At 40.2% G+C, this 24,752-nt stretch overlaps 1 protein-coding gene across 4 annotated transcripts in view; it reads right to left on the bottom strand.

Annotated features, from left to right (window-relative positions):
- The window catches only part of EXPH5 (exophilin 5), a 92,792-nt gene that overhangs the window by 33,141 nt on the left and 34,899 nt on the right, over window positions 1–24,752 (bottom strand). For all 4 annotated transcript variants that reach the window (XM_018059823.1, XM_018059824.1, XM_013969499.2 and 1 more), the window contains one exon: window positions 358–518. In XM_018059823.1, the coding sequence (XP_017915312.1) occupies window positions 358–518 (161 nt within the window). The remainder of the gene's footprint in view (window positions 1–357; window positions 519–24,752) is intronic.

The raw sequence follows: 24,752 nt of genomic DNA, 5'->3' as shown, positions 1-24,752 counted from the left end.
TTTATTTAATTCTCAACAACCACCATATGATGATCATACCCATTTAAAGATGTGAAAATTGAGGCTTAAAGAGAGTCACATGAATTCTGATAGAATAGAGAGTAGAGAGAGAGAGTGGATATTTGAATCTAGCCCTTTTTGATATTGATGTCCATGTTCTTAACCACTGTGCTATCTTGCATGACTATAAAAACATCCCCCCCAACCCCGCCCAAGACATCACAGTACATTTTCAGTTCACTCTTTTTATTGTGAACTTTTTGTCCCTTATAATTTTAAAATAGTCCTAAACACAGATTGGTTAAATTGGAGATCCCATTGAACCCCTATCTACAACGAAGAGCCATAAGGTCTCACCATTTTCTGCCATCCCCTTTCTCAGCCTATGTGTAAGCGGTTGTTTTAACATTTGGCTAACATCTGTTTCATTACAAAACTTTTTCCTTTGAATTTCTTCAAACCATTCACCAGTCACTCCTTGAAGCCATCTGATATCCCTCTTTGTCTTCTGGAGTTTGCTGAAATAAAACAAAAATACACACGCTTTAAATTTCTTCACATGAAGTGCAAACTCATGTGATGGGTCAAACTTTACCTGGTGGAGGAGTTGCATAACCTGTAAGTCCAGGAGCAAATTGGCTCTAGCTGGAGTAAGTTTGACTGTAATCATCTAAACACAATGACAATCTAAAAGTTTTTCCTAGTAGTTGAAATAATCAAGTTGCTGAGGACATTGTGGGTTGAGCATTGTGCAAACCTGACCTAATAATGCAACTGATTGATAGATATTTTAATGACATGGAGAAACTAGAATATTCTAGTTCTGTTTACTCATTCATTTGTTTGTTAACAATCAGATGTTTATTGAGCAATGTTTACGCAACAGGTCCTATAACAGATGTAAGCAGCAGTTCTTGGTTGCTTAGTCATGTTCAACTCTTTGCAGTCCCATGGACTAGAGCCCACCAGGCTCCTCTATCCTTGGAATTTTCTAGGCAATATTACTAAAGTGGGTTGCCATTTGGGTCCTTATTTGCCCATCCAGTGGTCAAGAAGAAAAGCTTACATAGAGAAAAGCTTACATCGCTAAATGTGATGGTCTTAGATACTGGAATTCTTTAAACACAAAATCACAAAAGCCTGTGATGAGGGCATGGCTAATGCTCAGTAGTAAGGGGAAAGTGTGATTTGAGCTTAATAGGAAAAGTCATCCAAAGCACAAATGTGTCTGACCCATACTTCCAGAATGTCAGAACTGAAATTCTGCTATTATTTCTTTTTCTTTCTCTCCTGTCCTTATCTACTTAGTCTTCTTTCAAATGAAAATGCTGCTCTAAGTTCTTAGTTAAATCATCAGTTGTGACTTAAAAAAAAAAAAAAAAGCAGATCATTTGTTCCATTTGAGGAGGACCCTAGAACTGTTTGGAAATGAGAGATGTTTAATCTAGAGGGAGACTGTCCTGTACATAGGTAAATAAAGCAGGAAGGGGAGTCAGAAGAACCTAATGATAAATTTCATCAAAGGGTCAGGTTGACAAACTTCTGAAGAAAAAGCCAAGCTTCTTGTTGGGCTCCAAGCTTGGGAAATTCTGCTGCTTTGGAAAGAATTTCTTATGACTCCAGAGTTGCCCTTTATCCAGGGTCCTTTGTGAAGCACAAATGTTAGAGACTCTGTACTCTAAGAAAGCAGTGTGCAAGACAGCTGCAGAATGGCTAATTTGGGGTTAAAGGCAGTGAACTCTAATGGTTGCAAGTCAGGTTCCTGCTTAGGGCTATGATACTGTCATCTTATAAAATAATCAAGAGGGAAGTCAGAGGCCATCCTGCCCAGACTTGTATTTTGAAAAGCATTAAGCAGCAATCATCACATCCAGTCCACATAATTTGCATTAGCCCCTTCCATTTTGCCATTGCCACCCCTCTGACACATAGTCACTCCTGTCACTCTTACAGACTAAGAGACCACAGGTACCTGCTTCTAACCAGTACTGACTGCTGTCAACTTATCAATACCTTATTTATTACTGTCTCACTGTTGTTTTTTTTTTTGGCCATGCCACACCACTTGCAGGATCTTAGTTTCCCAACTAGGGACTGAACCCTGGATCCAGGGAAGTGAAAGTGCTGAGCCCTAACCACTGGATTCCCAGAGAATTCCCTAATATTCCATGTTTATACCTGACTTTTAGTGTCTCAATGCCCTCCCAAGTGATCAGACCACAACATTCAGCAGCACCCCTGCCCATTTTTCAACATATCCTTCTCATTTCAGAAGACAGTTAAGCTACCTGACTTAGGAACTTTCTAGTCTTTATTTTCTTGGGCCTCAAAATCACTGCAGATGGTGACTGCAGCCATGAAATTAAAAGACGCTTGCTCCTTGAAAGGAAAGCTATGACAAACCTAGACTCCATATTAAAAAGCAGAGACATCACTTTGCCAGCAAAGGTCTGTATAGTCAAAACTATAGTTTTACCCAGTAGTCATGTATGGATGTGAGAGTTAGACCATCAAGGATGTTGAGCACTGAAGAATTGATGCTTTTGAAATATGGTGCTGGAGAAGACTCTTGAGAGTCCTCTGGACTGCAAAGAGATCAAACCAGTTAATCCTAAAGGAAATGAGTCCTGAATATTCACTGGAATGACTGATGCTGAAGCTAAAGCTCCAATACTTTGGATTGCATTGCTAACTCAATGGACATGAACCTGAGCAAACTCCAGGAGATGGTGGAGGACAGGGAAGCCTGGCGTGCTGCTGTCCATGGGGTAACAAAGAATTGGACACGTCTTAGTGACTGAACTGAACTGAGCTCAATAAATATAACTTTGTTATTTTTTCTAAAGCCTCCATATAACACTGACTGTCTTTTAAAGTAGTCACACTTCATTTAATTTCATCTCAAGCATTCATTCCACACTCGCACTCAAATCCATCACCACATATTTCTTTTTAACATCTGGCCAGTGAAGTCAGAAATCTGTACTTCTATGTGAATACTCTGTGTGAGTTTTACTCCAGGAAACAGATCTTAAAGAAATGGCCCTTCCCCAAAGTACATTAATTTAACTCAACAGTATGAAGTTGCTAAAAATTACTCCGGCAATGTAGTGTCCTGTAAAAATGCATGTGACATAGCATGAAGCAGAAAAAACAAAGTACAACATTTTATCTATACTTATAGCTATGTGGAAAATAATGCACCTATTTGGACACACTAGAGAAAGAAAAATAAACACCTGATTTCTTAGAATAGAATAATTACAGGTATCAATTCCACTTTTAACTTCTATAAAATTATGTTTATTCAATAAATACATTTTTCTTTAATTGTGAATTTTAATTTATATGATCATTTTCCATTATAATTTTTCTTGTAGATAGAGAAAAATCAATCATATTTTCACAATCCTAATGCAATCAGTATTGCCCTTTTGATGTGATTTTTTTCCTCTGCATTTCTCATATGGTCGTAATAAAATGTATTAAATATGCACTTGTGGAAAGCCTCCTAGAGAGAAGATACAGAGATACAAAGGTGAGCAGAGCAGATATAGCTACTACCCTAGAGAGCTTATTGTTTAATGGAAGAGACAGATATGAGTCCAATAATGATATAAACATAAGATAACAAACAGTGGTATGATTTCTTCATTCAACACATGTCTGAACTCTGGGCAAAGATCAATGAATAAGTCAAGTCCTTGCCCTCATGGAATTTACAGTCTGCTGGGGTAGGAGTGGAGGCAAACAATAAAAAATTAAGCAGATGTTATGAGAGCATATAACAAGGGGACCTGGTTTTGTGAGGCGGAAGCAAAGATTTCCTTAAGAAGATGACATATAGCCTGAAGGAAGAAGCAAAAAGGTAGTGGGTGGACGGTTCTGGGACAGAGCTTTCCAGGCAAAAGAGTAGTAGCTGTAGAGGAAATGCCCCCAAGGAAAGAAGCCAGGAACTGAAACAAGGCTGGCCTGGCTGGAATGTGGAGGTGGAAAATAAGACTAACTAAAGGGGAGAGCTATGACCAGTGAGTGTTAACTTATATGCAAAGTACATCATGAGAAATGCTGGGCTGGAAGAAGCACAGGCTGGAATCAAGATTGCCGGGAGAAATATCAATAACCTCAGATATGCAGATGACACCACCCTTATGGAAGAAAGTGAAGAGGAGCTAAAGGGCCTTTTGATGAAAGTGAAAGAGAAGAGTGAAAAAGTTGGCTTAAAGCTCAACATTCAGAAAACGAAGATCATGGCATCTGGTCCCATCACTTCATAGGAAATAGAATTGGAAACAGTGGAAACAGTGTCAGACTTTATTTTTCTGGGCTCCAAAATCAGTGCAGATGGTGATTGCAGCCATGAAATTAAAAGACGCTTACTCCTTGGAAGGAAAGTTATGACCAACCTAGATAGCATATGCAAAAGCAGAGATATTACTTTGCCAACAAAGGTCTATCTAGTCAAGGCTATGGTCTTTCCAGTGGTCATGTATGGATGTGAGAGTCGGACTATAAAGAAAGCTGAGCACTGAAGAATTGATGCTTTTGAACTGTGGTGTTGGAGAAGACTCTTAAGAGTCACTTGGACTGCAAGGAGATCCAACCAGTCCATACTAAAGGAGATCAGTCCTGGGTGTTCTTTGGAAGGACTGATGCTAAAGCTGAAACTCCAGTACTTTGGCCACCTCATGCGAAGAGCTGACTCATTGGAAAAGACTCTGATGCTGGGAGGGATTGGGGGCAGGAGGAGAAGGGGACGACAGAGGATGAGATGGCTGGATGGCATCACTGACTTGATGGACATGAGTTTGGGTGAACTCCGGGAGTTGATGATGGACAGGGAGGCCTGGCGTGCTGCAATTCATGAGGTTGCAAAGATTTGGACATGACTGAGTGACTGAACTGAACTGAACTGAAAAGGGAGAGCAGAAAGGTAGCTGCTAGATCATGCAAACTTGAGGGTTGGGTTAATCAGTTTGACCATTAGTCCTGGAGCAGTGATAAAGCATGAATGACAGGGAAGGAGCATGACACATCAGATTTGTACTTTAGTTTTATTTTATTGATTGATTGACTTTTTGCTGTGCTGGGTCATTGTTGCTGGACAGGCTTTTTTCTCGACTAGTGGAGAGTGGGGGCTATTCTCTAGTTGCAGCACACGGGCTCAGCAGTTGCAGCGCATGGGCTTACTTGCTCTGTGGCACATGGGATCTACCCCAGTCAGGGAATGAACCTGTGTCTTCTGCATTGGCAGGCAGATTCTTTACCACTGAGCCACTAGGGAAGTCCCCAGATTTGTACTTTAAAAAGATTTACCTGGTGGTCTGGTGGTTGGGAGTCTGCCCTCCAGTGCAGGGGCCACAGGTTCAATCCTCGCTGGGGGACTAAGATCTCACATGCCACAGAGCAACTAAGCCTGTGAGCAGCAGCCAGAGGGCTCTCATGCCACCACTACTGAGCCTGTGCGCTCTAGGCTGTGCTCTGCAACAAGAGAAGTCTGTGCACTGCAACTAGATAAAGTTCACATGGCACAATGAGGAGTCCACACACACACCACAGTGAAAACTCAGTGCCGCCAAAAAAAAAAAAAGATCATCCTAGACTAAAAAGGAATCCAACAAAATGAAGAGGCAACCTACTGGATGGGGGTGGGGGTGGGATATTTGCAAATCATATTATTTGATAGGGGTTAATTACCAAAATACACAAACCATGCATAAAACCCAACAGCAAAAAAAGCAAAGTATATGATTTGGGCAGAGGATCTGAGCAGATATTTTTCCAAAAAAGACATACAGATGGCCAACAGGCACATGAAGAGATACTCAATACCACAAATTATCAGAGAAATGCAAATAAAACCACTTCTTACCTGTCCGAAGGGCTATTATCAAAATAAGAAATGACATGTTGGCGAAGATATGGAGAAAAGGGAACCCTCAATGCACTATGTGTGGGAACACAGTTGGTGCAGCCACTCTGGAGACAATATAGAAGTTCCTCAAAAAATTAAAAATAGAACTACTATGTGATCCAGCAATTCCACTTCTGGGAAAGTGAGGACACTAATTTGAAAAGGTATATGCATTCCTGTATTCATTGCAGCATTATTTTCAATAACTAAGATAGAGAACAACCTAAGTGTCCGTCGATGAATGAATGGATAAAGAAGATGCGACTTCATACACACAGCCATAATAAGAATGAAATCTTGATAAAATCTCGCCATTTACTATGACATGGATGGACCTTGAGGGCATTATGCTAAGTGAAATAAGTCAGAGAAAGACTAATACTATATGACCTCACTTGTGTGTGAAATTTAAACAACAAAACTAAGTTGATAGACACAGAGAACAGATTGGTGATTGTTAGAGGTGGGGGGAGGGTGCCGGGGTGGGACAAATGGATGAAGGAGGTCAAAAGTTACAAAATTCTAGTTATAAAATAATTATGTCATGTGGATGTAATGTACAGTATGGTGACAATAGTTATTAATACTGTACTGAATATTTCGAAGTTGCTAAGAGTAGAGATCTTAAAAGCCCTCATCAAAAGAAAAGAAAGCTTATAACTATGTGTAGCGATGGTTGTTAACTAGATTTATTGTGATGATCATTTCACAATTTATACAAATATTGAATCATTATTTTGTACACCTGAAATTAATGCTGTAAAATAATTTTAAAGGCTTTTTACATTAATGAATAATGTCAATTACACCTCAATAAATTTTTTTTTTAAAAACATCATTCTAGCAGCAGATGGAGAAAAGATTCCAGTGGGGAACAGGAGAGAGTGGTCAGGGTACTTACGGGGCGAGGAGAGAGAGACCCTGTTTACTTGGACAAGGAGAGTGGTGGTGAAGTAGAATGAAAGTAGAAAGTACTCAGAGCTACTAAGTGGGTGAAACTGTCAACCAAATGATTACGTGACCTTGGAAGGTTATGGACACAGACATATCAAGAAAGATTCCTCAATTTCTAATTTCCATAGGTGCGTAGAAGAAGTCATTCTTCAGATAATACATATATAATCTTTAAAAATTATATATAAAACACCTTCAACATTACTTATTTTTGGAGCAACCATTAAATATTTGCATAATATTCAAACTACTATGATTTCTATAATTTATTTTCTATTCCTCTGGTATAGAACATTGTTATTTTCCTTATAAATACTGCTTAATGAACATCACTGCACATTTTCTATTTTCATAGTGCCCTGACAGGTGCTGAAGTAGAATTATGGGTTCAAAAAGTCAAAGTGTGTTTATGACTCTTTATTTTTATTTTTTTCAAAATGGCTGCAGCAATATTACTCATGCCAGCAACATGTAAGACTACTAGTGGTCATCCTTGGAAGACTCAGTTCAGTTCAGTTCAGTTGCTCAGTCATGTCCGACTCTTTGTGACCCCATGAACTGCAGCACGCCAGGCCTCCCTGTCCATCACCATCTCCTGAAGTTCACTCAGACTCGCGTCCATCGAGTCGGTGATGCCATCCAGTCATCTCATCCTCTGTCGTCCCCTTTTCCTCCTGCCTCCAATCCCTCCCAGTATCAGAGTCTTTTCCAATGAGTCAACTCTTCACATGAGTTGGCCAAAGTACTGGAGTTTCAGCTTTAGCGTCAGTCCTTCCAAAGGACACCCAGGGCTGATCTCCTATTTTGATTATTTTTACTTCCTAAATTTCATACTTTCAATTTAAAATGTGGGCAGCTATTTTTTCTTTTAAGAATTTTTTTCTCATCTTAAAAAAAGCTACATTTTGAACACTTTCCCATATGTCTGTTTGCTAACTATATTTTGTGTTTTGGCAATTGTACATTTCATCAATTTCTAAATCAATGTCTCAGAGTTTTTCACTGTAATGTGAGAAAAGTTATTTCCCCTAGGTTTTTAAAATTCTAATTAAAATTTGAATGTTGAGCCATATAAACCTCATTCTCTCTCAAGGTTTAGAGTAGGTTAAAACATAATTAATCTGTAAGTTTATGCTAATATTTGTCTCTAAAAGAATAGGAAATGAAATGTGGATAGTGGTTACATGTAGATAAATGAAAGGGCACGATTTTGAAGAAATCCAGTGGCTTTTAAATCAGAAGTATTCCTACTTTGTCAGGAAAGTGGGTGAACATGTACAACCAAGAGTGAGAAAATTCAAGGGTAAGATAGTAGTTTTATTCTGAATTAATTAATTCTTAATTAACTGAATTCTGCCAAGAGAATGCACTGGTCATAACAAAGACCCTTTTTCAACAACACAAGAGACAACTTTACACATGGACATCACCAAATGATCAATACCAAAATCAAATTGATTGCATTCTTTGTACTTGGAGAAGCTGCATCTAGATAGCAAAAACAAGACCTGGAGTTGACTATGGTTCAGATCATCATCTTCTCATGGCCAAATTCAGGCTTAAACTAAAGAAAGCAGGGGAAACCACTAGACCAGCCAGGTATGACTTAAATCAAATCCCTTATGAATATGCAGTGGAGGTGATGAACAGAGTCAAGGGATTAGATCTAGAAAACAGTGTACCTGAAGAACTATGGACAGAGGTTGTAATATTGTACAGGAGGCAGTGAACAAAACCATGCCAAAGAAAAAGAAAAGCAAGAAGGCAAAGTGATTATCTGAAGAGGCTTGACAAACAGTTGAAGAAAGATGAGAGAAGTGAAAAGCAAGGGAGAAGGGGAAAGGTTTAGTTCAGTTCAGTTCAGTCGCTCAGTAGTGTCCAACTCTTTGCGACCCCATGAACCGCAGCAAGCCAGGCCACCCTGTCCATCACCAACTCCTGGAGTCTACCCAAACCTATGTCCGTTGAGTTGGTGATGCCATCCAACCATCTCATCCTCTGTCGTCCCCTTCTCTTCCTGCCCTAAATCTTTCCTAGCATCAGGATCTTTTCCAATGAGTCAGCTCTTTGCATCAGGGGGATTGGAGTATTGGAGTTTCAGCTTCAACATCAGCACTTCCAGTGAACATCCAGGACTGATCTTTAGGATGGACTGGTTGGATCTCCTTGCAGTCCAAGGGACTCTCAAGAGTCTTCTCCAACACCACAGTTCAAAAGCATCAATTCTTCAGTGCTCAGCTTTCTTTATAGTCCAACTCTCACATCCATACATGACCACTGGAAAGACCATAGCCTTGACTAGATAGACCTTTGTTGGCAAAGTAATGCCTCTGCTTTTGAATATGCTATCTAGGTTGGTCATAACTTTCCTTCCAAGGAGTAAGCGTCTTTTAATTTCATGGCTGCAGTCATCATCTGCAGTGATTTTGGAGCCCAGAAAAATAAAATCAGCCACTGTTTCCACATCTATTTCCTATGAAGTGATGGGGCCAGATGCCATGATCTTTGTTTTCTGAATGTTGAGTTTTAAGCCAACTTTTTCACTCTTCTCTTACACTTTCATCAAAAGGCCCTTTAGCTCCTCTTCACTTTCTGCCATAAGGGTGGTGTCATCTGCATATCTGAGGTTATTGATATTTCTCCCGGCAAGCTTGATTCCAGCCTGTGCTTCTTCCAGCCCAGTGTTTCTCATGATGTACTCTGCACAGAAGTTAAATAAGCAGGGTGACAATATACAGCCTTGATGTACTTCTTTTCCTAACTGGAACCAGTCTGTTGTTCCATGTCCAGTTCTAACTGTTGCTTCCTGACCTGTATACAGGGTTCTCAAGAGGCAGGTCAGGTGGTCTGGTATTCCCATCTCTTTCAGAATTTTCCACAGTTTCTTGTGATCCACACAGTCAAAGGCTTTGGCATAGTCAATAAAGCAGAAATAGATATTTTTCTGGGACTCTCTTGCTTTTTCAATGATCCAGTGGATATTGGCAATTTGATCTCTTGTTCCTCTGCCTTTCCTAAAACCAATTACACCCAACTAAATGCAGAGTTCCAAATAGTAAAGAGAGACAAGAAGGCCTTCGTCATTGAACAATGCTTAAAAATAGAGGAAAACAACAGAAGGGGAAAGACTAGGGACCTATTCAGGAAAATTGGAAATACTGAGGGAACATTTTGCCCAAAAATGGGCACAATAAAAGGACAGAAACGGTGGAGACTTAGTAGAAGCAGAAAAAATCAAGAAGATATGGAAAGAATACACAAAAGAACTGTACAAAAATGATATTAATGACCTGGATAACTACAATGCTGTGGTCATCACCCAGAGCCAGACATTCTGGAGTGTGAATTCAGGTGGGCCTTAGGAAGCACTGCTGTCAATAAAGCTAGTGGGTGTGATGGGATTTCATTAAAGCTATTCAAAACCTTAAAAAATGATGCTATCAAAGTGTTGCAGTAAATATGCCAGCAAATCTGGAAGACCCAGCACTGGCCACAGGTCAATCCTCATTCCAGTTCCCAAGAAGGGAAATATTAAAGAATATTCAAAATATTGAACAATTGCACTCATCTCCCATGCTAGTAAGGTCATGCTTAAAATCTTGCATGCTAGACATCAGCATTACTTGAATCAAGAACTTCCAAATCATCTTACCTGTCTCCTAAGAAACCTGTATGGGAGTCAAGAAGTAACAGAACCCTGTATGGAACAACTGATTGGCTCAGGATTGAGAAAGGAGTATGACAGGGCTGTCTGTTGTCACCCTGTTTCTTTAACTTATATGCTGAGCACATTATGAGAAATGCTGGACTGGACGAGTTACAAGCTGGAATCAAGATAGGTGGGAGAAACACCAACAACCTCAGACATGCAGATGATACCACTCTAATGACAGAAAGTGAAGAGGAACTAAAGAACCTCTTGAAGAGGGTGAAGGAGGAGAGTGAAAAAGCCAGCTTAAACTAAATATTTAAAAAACTAAGATCATGACATCTGGCCATTACTTCAAAAGGTGGAAGCAGTGACAGATTTCATTTTCTTGGGCTTTAAATCATTGCAGATGGTGACTACAGCCATGAAATCAGAAGATGATTGCTTCTTGGCAGGAAAGCTATGACAAGACAAAGCTATGACCTAGACAGTCTGTTGAAAAGCACTCTGCTGACAAAGGTCCATATAGTCAAGGCTATGGTCTTCCCACTGGTCACATACAGTTGTGAGATCTGGACCATAAAGAAGGCAGAGTGCCAAAGAATTGATGCCTTTGAACTGTGGTGCTGGAGAAGACTCCTCAGAGTCCCTTGGACAGTGAGGAGATCAAACCAGTCAATCTTAAAGGAAATCAACCCTGAACACTCATTGGAAGAATTGATGCTCAAGATGAAGTGCCAGTATTTTGACACCTGATGATGAGAACAGCCGACTCGTTGGAAAAGTCCCTGATGCTGGGAAAGACTGAAAGCAGAAGAGGGCATCAGAAGATGAGATGGCTGGATGGCATCACTGATGTAATGGACACGAACTTGGGCAAACTCCAGGAGATGGTGAGGGACAGGGAGGCCTGGTGTGCTGTAGTCCATGGGGTTCCAAAACGTCGGACATGACTGGGCGACTGAACAACAACAATGGCATTTTGTTTACATATTACTAAATAAGTAAACACAAATAGCTCTGGCCCTTGAAGTAAAGATAAACCAGTAAGGGAAACTATGAATGACATAAAAGTCTAAATACTTTGCTGCTGCTAAGTCACTTCAGTCGTGTCCAACTCTGTGCAACCCCACAGACGGCAGCCCACCAGGCTCCCCCGTACCTGGGATTTTCCAGGCAAGGACACTGGAGTGGGTTGCTATTTCCTTCTCCAAGGTGTCAGTAATTTAACTCCTTAATGTTATATACCCACAAGCCCTATGCTCTATAAAATAAATACAATCTGTATACTTATAGAGGTTGACTGAGCTTCTTACATTAAAAAAAGCACACCAATTATAAACTCATTCATTTACTTAAAAAATAAAATTTCAAATTAGCTCAACACTAGCAAAAAAAAAAAGTCTGAACATAAAGCAGCGGTACCTTGATGTGTGAAACTTAAAAAGACACTGTTTTAAGTTTCCACTGGCCTCAGTCTAAGAGATAATATTTGCTTGCAAGTAGAATTCAACCAATTTCATGGCCAGCCTGCACAGGGCTCTTCCTCATCTATTTTGGTTTGTTATATATTCAGCCAGTCATTTCAAGCACACAGTCTACCTTATGATCAAGAAAATAACCTCAAGGTTACAAAGGACATGCATATAGACAAATCACCAGTATACAGTTTTTTGCTTCATTAGCCCAGCTTGACTCAGCATATTACAAGGGACTGCTGTCTACACATGAAATTTATCTACCCCCAGGCTGATTAAGTTGACTAAAGGAAATCAGGTCTTTTTTTGCAGTCCCAGCCTTCTGTTCCAAGTCCAAATGCTCTTCCTTCATTCATAGGAATCAGTCTGCCATGTGCTGCCTTCAATTCCATTCTAGAGCCTGCAATGAGTCTGTCCTCCGAGGTTCCTCCTTCTATGTTAAATTTCTTTCCCTTTTTCATCTTTGAGTAACAAACCCATCTCCCCTGTCCTCTTCCTTATACTCCCCCACTGTGCCCTTGCTGACCTTTGCCACTTACTGTTCTTTGCCCATGTTTTTCTGAGCAGATAGCTGTCCTCATCTCTATTTTCATGACTAACTATGTACTAACCACCGAGAATGTGTTCTTCATCTTGCGGTCTTTGGCCCCACTTGTCTGCTCCCTGAGAACCATCTTTGGCCCCACTTGTTTGCTCCCTGAGAACCAAACCCTGGCCTGTTCTTGAGCTGCCCTCAGATAGTAGAAAGAGCATGGAATGAGGGTTAGGTTCTAGTCTAACGGGTGATCTTGGCCAAATATTCAACTTTCTTGGCTTTGTTTTTCTCGCCTGTGAAAGATTCAGTGACACTGTAGGTTGATTACAAAGCAGGCCTGCGCAGTTCCTTTCATGGCTGAAGGCATACTCCTTTGTGGAGTGATTTTGTCCCTCATCTGCCTTCTTGAATCTGGGCTGGCCTTATGCTTGCTTAGACCAACTGAATGTAGTAAAACGAAATTTGAGACTTTTGAGTCTAGGCCTCAAGAAGCCTTACAGCTTCTGCCTTCTCCCTCTAGGAATCTTGATTCTCTGGTCTGAAGAAGGCCCAGGCTAACCTCTCCTGGAGGATGCATTCATGTGTAGAGAAGGGCCCAGCCAGAGGTGTGAGCAAAACTTTCTTAGACCATCTGGACACTGTGAAATGAAATATTTCCTGCTATATTGGTGGGCAAGAAATGTCACAGCCATCAGTGATTCTGGCCTTCCAAATGTGAGTGAGGGATCCCAAAAGGGAACACAATGCCTGAGATCCAGCAGATGCCATCACCCCCCGCAGTGATTGCTGAGGAACTGGGGGAATGCCAGAGCAGTCATTCACCACATTTGCCACTCCTTGTGGTGAACAAGGAATTAGGATGCAAACAATCAAGAAACAGGATTTGGCCCCAGATAGCTGAGGTACATACAAAAGGAATGAATTCAGTGAGCTCAGAGGCTTGCATCTTCTCATACAAAGAAGATAGGATGCTAAATTCCTGGTTTTCCTTACTTAACAATAGTCTTTGATGTTCAGACTGCCTGCCTCCTTTGTTACAAACTAAGCCTGCTCCCTCACCTGACTACTAGGAACAGTATCCTCAAGATAACTGAGATGCTTCCTCCAGGGCTCAGAGTCCTTAACATTCCCCCCCAAATAAAATAACTCTCTACTTTCAGGTTGTGACTAATTTTTTAGTCGGCAACACCATCTAGCTGCCAGATGAATGGAGCCAAATGAGTGATCCCAGGCCAGACCGGGAGAAGCACCTAGCTGAGCCCAGAACAAAGGGCTGTCCCTTAGAATAATAAATGAATAGAAGTTATTTTAAGTCTTTAAGCTTTGGGATAGTTTGTACACAATATTTTTTTTTAAGGACACAGGTAAGATTATTTGGAAGATATCTTCTGGCCTGAAATGTATAGTCAAACAACTCAGCATTCTCACATCTAATTAAATCATTGAGAAATCATATAAGAACTGAAAAGGGGCTTAAAGCATAATCAGGTCAAGCTCCCTGTCTTTAGGTGAAACAGCAATAAGAAGCAATAAGGGAAGATGCTGTGTACTGAACACCCACTATCTCCCAGGATTCAGCAGTCATCCTCAGAAAGCTGCACAGGTATCACTGCCCTCATTTACAGAGACCAGCAGGCTGGGGCAGAAGAACTGGGATGGGAGCTCATGCCTCACTGGAAAGCCAGTGGCAGCCTGACCTAGCTCTCTGTCTCTGGGTACTATGAACCCCATTAATGAACGAGGCAACCAATACAAGCTCAAAGGGTCTTTTGCCAATTAAAAAGGTGACAATGTATATTCAAATGTGATTGAGCAGAGAGCAGTTAGATAAATGTTGAAAGCAAACAGGTCCCCAAAGCCAGAAAACAGGAATTACAACGGCCATTTCCTTGTCAGAAAAATCTCCAATTTCTCAAAATAGTTCCCTTATCATTACCTCTTGCCAAGGGCATCAATTCCTCTTTTGGCTGTTTTCACCTCCCTTTTCATCTCCTCAGCACACATCTTTTTCCTCTACTTGTCTTATTTCCTTGGTTTATATCAGTTTCCTTTCACAGCTGACCTATCTATCTTCTTACATCTTTTTTGCCTTCTGGGCAGCTAAGGATCCTGATCTTTATCAAGCCTCAACTTATTCATAGGGACCTGTTACAACATCCTCCCCAAACCCCCCACCTTATCATAGTCCCACTGGCTCAGTTATCAGTAAACCCTAGAATAAATTGCTCAATTACACTGAATCCCATAAAAGTGTATTTGTCACTTGAATTAGAGGAGATCAAAGCAGCATTAAAAGTTTCCTCTCACAGAGGAATTCAAATACATTTTTGTTTTATATTGCCTAGCAACCACAACACAGAGAAAAGAAAAACCACAACAGACGGGTGCAGGGGGTGGGAACTGTGTCCAAGTCAAAGCCTAAACATTGAATTAGTATAATAGCAGACATAGGATCAGCCTGTCCAAGCAAGGGCTTTTCCAACCCTGAAACCCCAAGGAAACTCACAATTTGGGGAGAATGTTGCCTTTGTTTTCCTGCGCCAAAGCTGATACTTCCAGGTCTAGATTTCTCATCATTTATGCTCTAGGGAAAGCTTTAGGACAACTACTGCAAGTTCTCAGCCAAGAAGAGGCAGAATAAAGGATGCAAAAGCCCTTGTTCAGTGGCTATAACTGCAGCTTTACATTTCAGGGCCTGGCCACTCTTCTCTTTGTTTGCTCTTTTGAAAAGTCTTTTTTTTAACAGCCACTGCCCCTGATATCAGAGTCTATTTTTTGGCTCAGCCCAAGGCCAAGACTCAGAAAGGGACAGGGATTAGGTAAAAACGGGCAGGTGTATTGGAAAAATGTGTCCTTTTGATCACAGTAAAGTTAAACCATAGAAGGGAGTCTGAGGAAGGAAGCTCACATAAGGAAAAGTGATAAACAAAAGCAAGCAAGAGATGACAAAAACAATAAACATTTAGAACTCTAAGAGTGGTAGGAAATAATGGCACCAGCATTCAAGCCAAGCTAGATAATAAAGCCCATTTAATATCCCTGAATGCCTGTGATTGATCCAACCTAGAATAAAAGACAACCTTCTCTATATTTAAAAAATTAACCTGTGTAAATCTTCTTGAATGCTTATTCTCATGTGATACAAAGTCACAACAAAAGATAAAAATGATCTAAGTAATACGAAGGATGTGTAATTCCTTTACTGGTTCAGATCACAGCAAGTCATTTCTTATTGATTAGTCACCCTAAGGAAGGTGCCTAGAAAAAACCAGCTGTCCAAACCAAGGCCTAAGAGTTTAAGTGCCATCCCCTCATTTGGCCTCATGGCTTTCTGTCTTTCTAGTTTTGTCTTATCTCTTTCTTAACCTATTTATGGAGTAGGAAATGGCAATCCACTCCAGCATTCTTGCCTGAAAATTTTCATGGACAGAAGAGCCCTGGTGGGTTACAGTTCATGGGGGTCACCCAGAGTCAGACACGACTGAGTGGCTGAGCACACACACACAATCCATTTATACCTTTTACCTGAATCACCTGGGAAAGCATCCAGTGTCACCTCTATAATTGCCAAATCGTATTGAATCGCTTGTCACGCTCATGTTTGTTTCACTAGCTATTAGCTCCTTGAGGACAAGTATTGTGTCTCATTTCTCTAAATGGATGCAGGGCCTAGCATGGTCTTGTAATCGAGCAGGACTCTGTGGGTACCTCTGTCAACGATTAACCTTCTCACCTGAACCTTTATTCATTTTCTTATTCAACACGTGTTCTCCTAAAGATTGAGGAGTATCAAAGAAAAAGAGGATAATTATAACCAGGCAGGACACCATGGGACATTCCAAGGACAAGCCTTCTCTCATATCCTCTGCTTTAGCTCCTCTCTGAAGTACCTAGATAATAGTATTTGATGCACAGTTCCTAAGCTGTTTTGCAGATATTTAAAAAAAAAACAAAACAAAAAAACTCCCCCTTTCCAATAAACCAGTCAATCCTAAAGGAAATCAATGCTGAATATTCATTGGAAGGATTGATGCTGAAGCTAAAGTTCTAATACTTTGGCTACCTGATGGGAAGAGCTGACTCATTGGAAAAGACCCTCTTTCTGGGAAAGATTGGAAGCAAAAGGAAAAGGGAGCGGCAGAGGATGAGATCCTTAGATAACATCACTGACTCAATGAACATAAATCTGAGCAAACTCCAGGAGACTTGAATTAAAGTAGGACATGATTTAGCGACTGAACAACAAAAACAACTCTAACAAATGGAAGATGTTACTACTTGAAAACCATCAGCACATAGCCCCAGACCTCCTGGAGCCTAAGAACTGATCATGTTAACCCCTGTGACACCAACCTGCTACCTCACCATCAGCCAATCAAGAGAATTGTGCACAAGCTGATCACAGACCCTGAGACATCTTTTTCCTCACCTGGCTTTTTAAACTGTGTTGTGGAAACCCTTTGGGGACTTTGGCAGTTTTAGGGCAAGAGCCACCTGTCTCCTTGCCTGGCCTTGATCCAAACTCTGACATTTCAGCTTGTTTGGCCTCACTGTGCATTGGACACACAAGCTTCCATTAACAGGCTCTTAGCTGGGATCAATCCATACATATTTGTTCAACATTTGGAGTAAGGAATGAGTTCTACACTCATCATTGTGAAGCAACTCAGTCAGTATTTGACATAAGTGAGAGATGTGATCCTGCACACACAAAACGTCATGTATGCAGGAGACTGGTTCAAGACGGCAGAGTAGAAGGATGTGCACTCATCTTCTACCAGAGCTCCCAAATCACAATTAACTGTTGAACAATCATCAACCACTGAAGAAGTGAAGTCGCTCAGTCGTGTGCGACTCTTTGAGACCCCATGGACTGTAACCTACCAGGTTCCTCCATCCATGAGATTTTCCAGGCAAGAATACTGGAGGGGGTTGCCATTTCCTTCTCCAGGAAATCTTCCCGACCCAGGGATTGAATCTGGGTCTCCCACATTGTAGGAAGACACTTTACCATTTGAGCCACCAGGGAAGCTCTCTTCAATCACTGGAACCCACCAAAAAAAGCTACCCCACATCCAAGGACAAAGGAGAAGCTGCAACAAAATGGTAGGAGGGGTAACAGTCACCATAAAATCAAATCCTGTACCCACCGAGTGAGTGACCCACAAACTTGAGAACAATAATACCAAGGAAGTTCTTGCATGGTTATGAAGGTTCTAGGCCTCACATCAGGCTCCCAAGCCTAGGAATCTATCCAAGGAACTGGGAATCCCCAGGGAATCTGACTTTGAAGACTAGCAGGATTTGATTACAGGACCTCCACAGGACTGGGGAGAACAAAGCCTCCACTCTTAATGTAACATAAATAAAACATTGTGTGCACTAGGATCGAGGAGAAAAGAATACTGACTCCACAAGAGACTGAGCCAGACCTACCTGGGAGTGTTTGAGGGTCTCCAACAAAGGCGTGGGTTGACAGTGGCCTAACACAGGGACAGGGGCACTGGTACAGCAGTTCTGGGAGATGTGCCTTGGCATAAGTCCTCTTTTAGGTCACCAATAGCCCTACCATAGAGCATGTAGACTCCAAACAACTAACAGGGAGGGAGACAGCCCCACCCATCAACTGACAATTGTGTTAAAGTTTTACTGAGCAAGGCCCTGCCCACCAGAGCAAGACCCAGTTTTCCGCACAGCCAGTCCCTCGCAGCAGGAAGCTTGCACAAGCCTCTTATTCTCATCCACCAAAGGGCAAATGGCAACCCACTCCAGTATTCTTGACTGGAGAATCCCATGGGCAGAGGAGCCTGGTGGGCTACAGTCCACGGGGTCTCAAAGAATCGGACACGACTGACAGAGCGACTTAACTTAAAGGGCAGACAGAAGAAATAACTACAATTCCAGCAGCCTCTAGAACTAATACCACACTTACAGAAAGCTAACCAAGATGAAAACAAAGGAGTATGTCCCAGATGAAGGAACAAGACAAATCCCCAGAAAAACAACTAAATGAAATGGAGATAGGCAATTTCCCAGAAAAAGAATTCAGAATAATCATAGTGAAGATGATCCAGAATCGTAGAAAACGAATGGAGAAGATGCAAAATATATTTTCCAAAGACCTAGAACAACTAAAGAACAAACAAATAGAGATGAATGATACATTAGAAGGAATCAATAGCAGAATAACTAAGGCAGAAGAATGGATAAGTGACCTGGAAGATAAAATGGTGGAAATCAATGCTGTAAAACAGAATACAGAAAAAAGAATGAAAAGAAATGAGGACAGCCTAAGAGACCTCTGGGGAAACATTCAAGACACCAATATTTTCATTTTAGGGGTCCCAGAAGAAGAAGAGAGAGAAAGGACATGAGAAAATATTTGAAGAGATAATAGCTGAAAACTTCCTGAACATGGGAACGGAAATAGTCAACCAAGTCCAGGAAGCACAGAGAGTCCCAGGCAGAATAAACCCAAGGAGGAACACTCTGAGACAAATAGTAATCAAACTGACAAAAATTAAACACAGAGATAAAATAGTAAAAGCAACAAGGGAAAAAAGACAAATAACATACAAGGAAAGTCTCATAAGATTATTAGCCAATTTCTCAACAGAAACTCTACAGGACAGAAGGGAATGGCATAATATATTCCAAGTGATGAAAAGGAAGAACCTATAACCAAGAATACTTTACCCAACAACTGTCCTTCAGGTTTGATGGTGAAATCAAAAGCTTTCAAGATAAGCAAAAGTTAAGAGAATTCAGCACCACTAAACCAGTCTTACAACATATGCTAAATGAACTTTTCTAGGCAAGAAACATAAGAGAAGGAAAAGATCTACAAAAATAAACCCAAAACAATTAACAAAATGGTGAGAGGATCGTGAAGTTCAGTCACCCAGTCATGTTCATCTCTTTGTGACCCCATGGACTGCAGCATGCTCTGACTCTCTGGCCCTCACCATCTCCCGAAATTTGCCTAAGTTCATGTCCATTGCATCGGTGATACCATCCGACCATCTCATCCTCTGACACCCTCTTCTTCTGCCATCAATCTTTCCCAGCATCAGGGGCTTTTCCAATGAGTCAGCTGTTCACATCAAATGACCAAAATACTGGAGTTTCAGCTTTAGCATCAGTTCTTTCAGTGAGTATTCAGGGTTGATTTCCCTTAAGATTGAATGCTTTCATCTCTCTGCTGTTCAAAGGGACTCTCAGGAGTCTTTTCCAGAACCTCTGTAATTCGAAGGCATGAATCCTTCAGTGATCTGCCTTCTTTACAGTCCAGCTCTCACAACCATACATGACCACTGAGAAGACCATAGCCTTGACTATATGGACCTTTGTTGACAGAGTAATGTCTCTGCTTTTCAACACACTGTCTAGGTTTGTCATAGCTTTCCTGCCAAGAAGCAAGCATTTTCTGATTTCATGGCTGCAGTCACCATCTGCAGTGATTTTAGAGCCCAAGAAAATGAAATCTGTCACTACTTCTACCTTTTATCCCTCTATTTGACATGAAGTAATGGGGCAAGATGCCATGATCTTAGTTTTTTTAATATTTAGTTTTAAGCCAGCTCTTGCACTCTCCTCCTTCACCCTCATCAAGAGGCTCTTCAGTTCCTCTTCATTTCCTGCCATTAGAGTGATATTATATGCATATCTGAGGTTGTTGATGTTTCTCCCACCTATCTTGATTCCAGCCTGTAACTCATCAAGCCTGGCATTTCTCATGATGTGCTCAGTGTACAGCTTGAACAAACAGGGTGACAGCAGACAGCCCTGTCATACTCCTTCTCAATCTCGAACCAATCAGTTGTTCCATACAGGGTTTTAACTGTTACTTCTTGACCCACGTACAGGTTTCTCAGGAGACAGATAAAATCATCTGCTATTCCCATCTCTTTAAGAGCTTTCCACAGTTTATTATGAGCCACACAGTCATAATAAGTCATTATGATCTGCACAAGAGGATCATACACATCAATAATTACCTTAAATGTAAATGGATTAAACGCACCAACCAAAAGACATAGACTGGCTAGGAGGATACAAAAACAAGACCTATATATATATGTTGTCTACAAAAGACCCACTTCAGACCTATGGACACTTTCAGACTGAAGTAAGGGAATGGGAGAAGGTATTTCATACAAATGGAAATCATAAGAAAGCTGGAGTAGCAACACTCCTATCAGACAAAAAAGACTTTAAAACAAATACTTTTATAAGAGACAGAAGGACACTACATAATGATCAAGGGTTCAATTCAAGAAGATATAACAATTATAAATATATATGTACCCAACATAGGAGCACCTCAATATGTAAGGCAAATATTAACATACATACAGGTAGAAATTGACAGTAACACAATAATAGTAGGGTACTTTGATACCCGACTTTCATCAATGAACAGATCATCCATACATAAAATCAACAGGGAAATGTAGACTTTAAATGACAGATGAGATGGACTTAACTGATATTTATAGAGCATTCCATGCAAAAGTTGGGCTTCCCCAGAAGCTCAGTTGGTAAAGAATCCATCTGCCTGGAAAATCCCATGGATGGAGGAGCCTGGTAAGCTGCAGTCCATGGGGTCGCTAAGAGTCAGACACGATTGAGCGACTTCACTTTCACTTTTCACTTTCATGCATTGGAGAAGGAAATGGCAACCCACTCCAGTGTTCTTGCCTTGAGAAACCCAGGGACAGGGGAGCCTGGTGGGCTGCCATCTATGGGGTTGCACAGGGTTGGACATGACTGAAGCGACTTAGCAGCAGCAGCAAAGCAGAAGATCCTGGTTCCATTCATGGGTCAGGAAGATCCCCTGGAGAAGGGACAGTCTACCCACTCCAGTATTCTTAGTCTCCCTCAGTTGGCAAAGAATCTGCCTGAAATGTGGAGACCTGAGTTTGATCCCTGGATTGGGAAGATTCCCTGGAGGAGGTCATGGCAACCCACTCCAGTATCCTTGCCTGGAGAACCCCCATGGACAGAGGAGCCAGGCAGGCTATAGTCCATGTGATTACAAAGAGTTGGACACAACTGAGTAACTTTCACTTCACTTCATTTCCATACAAAAGCAGCAGACTACACATTCTTCTCAAGTGGACCACTTCTGAAACTTTTTCCAAAAAGTCACAGAGGGAAGAAACTTCCCAATTCATTTTATGAGGCCACCATCGACCAGATACCAAAGCCAAAGATACCACAAAAAAGAAAATTACAGGCCAATATCACTGATGAATAGATGCAAAAATCCTCAACAAAATACTAGCAATCCATATCCAACAATACATTAAAAAGATCATATACCATGCTCAAGTGGGATTCATTCCGGGGATGCAAGGATTTTTCAACATCTGCAAATCAATCAATGTGATACAGGACATCAAAACACTGAAGAATAAAAACCATATGATCATCTCAATAGATGCAGAAAAAGCTTTTGACAAAATCCAGCACCCATTTATAATAATAATAAAAAAAAACTCTCCAGAAAGTGAGCATAGAGTCTACATACCTCAACATAATAAAGACCATACATGACAAACCTACATCTAGCATCATACTCTATGGTGAAAAGCTGGACGCATTCCCTCTAAGATCTGGAACAAGACAAGGATGTCCACTCTCACCACTTTTACTCAACATAGTTTTGGAAGTCCTAGCTACAGTAATAAGAGGAGAAAAAGAAATAAAGTTAATCCAAATTGAAAAAGAAGAAGTTAAACTGTCACTGTTTGTAGATAACATGATACTATACATAGAAGATCCTAAAGACACTACCAGGAAACTACTAGAACTCATCAATGACTTTGGTAAAGTTGCAGGTTACAAACTTAATACACAGAAATCTGTTGTATTTCTATACACTAACAACAAAAGATCAGGAAGAGAAATTCAAGAAGCAATTCCATTTACCATTGCTTCAAAAAGAATAAAATACCCTGGAATAAACCTACCGTAAGGAGACAAAATACCTGTACTCTGAAAACTATATGATGCTGATGAAAGAAATCAAAGAAGACATAGAAAAATGGAAAGAAATACCTTGTTTGTGGATTGGAAGAATCAATATTGTCAAAATGACTATACTACCCAAGGCAATCTACAGATTCAATGCAATCCCTATCAAATTACCAGTGGCATTTTTCACAGAAATAGAACAAAAAGTCTCAAAATCTGTATGGAAACACAAAAGACCCTGAATAGCCAAAGCAAAGAAAAAACGGAGCTGGAGCAATCAGGCTTCCTGACTTCACACTATATTACAAAGCTACAGTCATGAAATCAGTATGTTTCTGGCACAAAAATAGAAATATAAATCAATAGAACAGGATAGAGAACCCAGAAATAAGCCCATGCACTTATGATCAATTAATCTATGATAGAGGAGGCAAGACTATACAATGCTGGAAAGACAGTCTCTTCAAAAAATGGTGGGAAATGCTGGGAAAACTGGACAGTCATGTGTAAAAAAAAGAAATTAGATCATTTCTTACTCCACACACAAAAATAATCTCAAAATTGATTAAAGACCTAAATGTGAGACCAGATACTATAAAACTCCTAGAGGAAAATATAGGGAGAACACTCTCTGACATAAATCATAGCAACATCTTTTTCAATCCTCTCAGAATAATGGAAATAAAAGCAAAAATAAACAAATGGAACCTACTTAAACTCAAAAGCTTTTGCACAGCAAAGGAAACAATAAACAAAAAGGAAAGACAACCCACAGATTTGTAGAAAAAATTTTCAAATGATGTGACTGATAAGGGATTAGTCTCCAAAATTTACAAATAGCTTATGATGTTTAATAGCATAAAAAAAAACCACTCAAAAAATGGGTAGAAGACCTGAATAGACATTTCTCCAAAGAGGACATACAGATGGACAACAGGCACATGAAAAGATGCTCAACATTGCTAGTTATCAGAGAAATGCAAATCAAAACTAAAACAAGATATCACCTCACACCAGTCAGAATGGCTATAACAAAAAAATCCACAAACAACAAATGCTGGAGAGGGTGTGGAGAGAAGGAAACCTTCCTGTACTGTTGGTCAGAATGTAAATTGGTACAACCACTATGGAGAATAGTATGGAGATTCCTTAAAAAACTAAACACAGAACTACCATATGACCCTGTGATCACATTCCTGGCCATATATCCAGAGAAAAGCATGACCAAAAACGATACATGCACCCAAATGTCCTTTGCAGCACTGTTTTCAATAGCCAAGACATGGAAACAGCCAAAATGTCCATCAACAGAGGAATGGATAAAGATTTGGTACATATACACAATGGAGTATTACTCAGCCATTAAAAAGATTGAAATAATGCCATGTGCAGCAACATGGATGGACCTAGACAGTGTCATACTGAGTGAAGTCAGTCAGACAGAAAAGGAGAAATTATCATGATATTTCTTGTAAGTGGAATCTAAGAAGAAATGATACAAATGAACTTATTTATAAAGCAGAAAGAGAATCACAGACTTAGAAAATAAACTTATGGCTGCTGGGGAGAAGGATAGTTAGGGACTTTCAGAAAGTTATGTACACACTTCTATATTTAAAACGAATAACCAATGAGAACCTATTGTATAACACATGGGACTCTGCTCAATGGTATGAGACAGCCTGCTTGGAAGCAGGATTTGGGGGAAAATGGATACACGTACGGCTGAACCCTTTGCTGTTCACCTGAAACTATCAGAACATTCTTAATTAGCAATACCAAATACAAAATGTTTTTGGTGTTAAAAAAAGAAATTTTTTTAAAAAACCATAAAAACCAAAAAGTCATATAAGCAAAAAGTAATTTTTCCATAGGGATAACACTAGAAACTTAGTCACAGGTAAGATTTGTGCAATACTGATTCTAGGCTAGGCATGATTACTTATATTAACTCATATTATCTATATTATATAATATATATTACTATATGATTCTAGGTCAGGCATGATTACTTAATTTAATCTTTACAAGAACTCTATGAGAAAGATACTTTTATTTCATTCTGGAAACAAGGAAATTAAAATACAAAGAGGCTAAATTAAAGTCAGACTGGCTGGTTGGAATGCAGTCCCTGATCTTTATTAAAGTGTGATTTAAACCTTTTTCTGCCTCTGTTTTCCTATCTGTAAAGAAGGGATAAAAGCAATAACAATCCTCATAGGGTTTTCCTGAGGATTAAGAGAG

Source organism: Capra hircus, chromosome 15 (genome assembly GCF_001704415.2).
Source record: "Capra hircus breed San Clemente chromosome 15, ASM170441v1, whole genome shotgun sequence".
NCBI classification, from domain to species: domain Eukaryota; kingdom Metazoa; phylum Chordata; class Mammalia; order Artiodactyla; family Bovidae; genus Capra; species Capra hircus.
The sequence above is the reverse complement of the archived record's forward strand: the minus strand, read 5'-3'. Positions and strand labels throughout refer to the sequence as shown.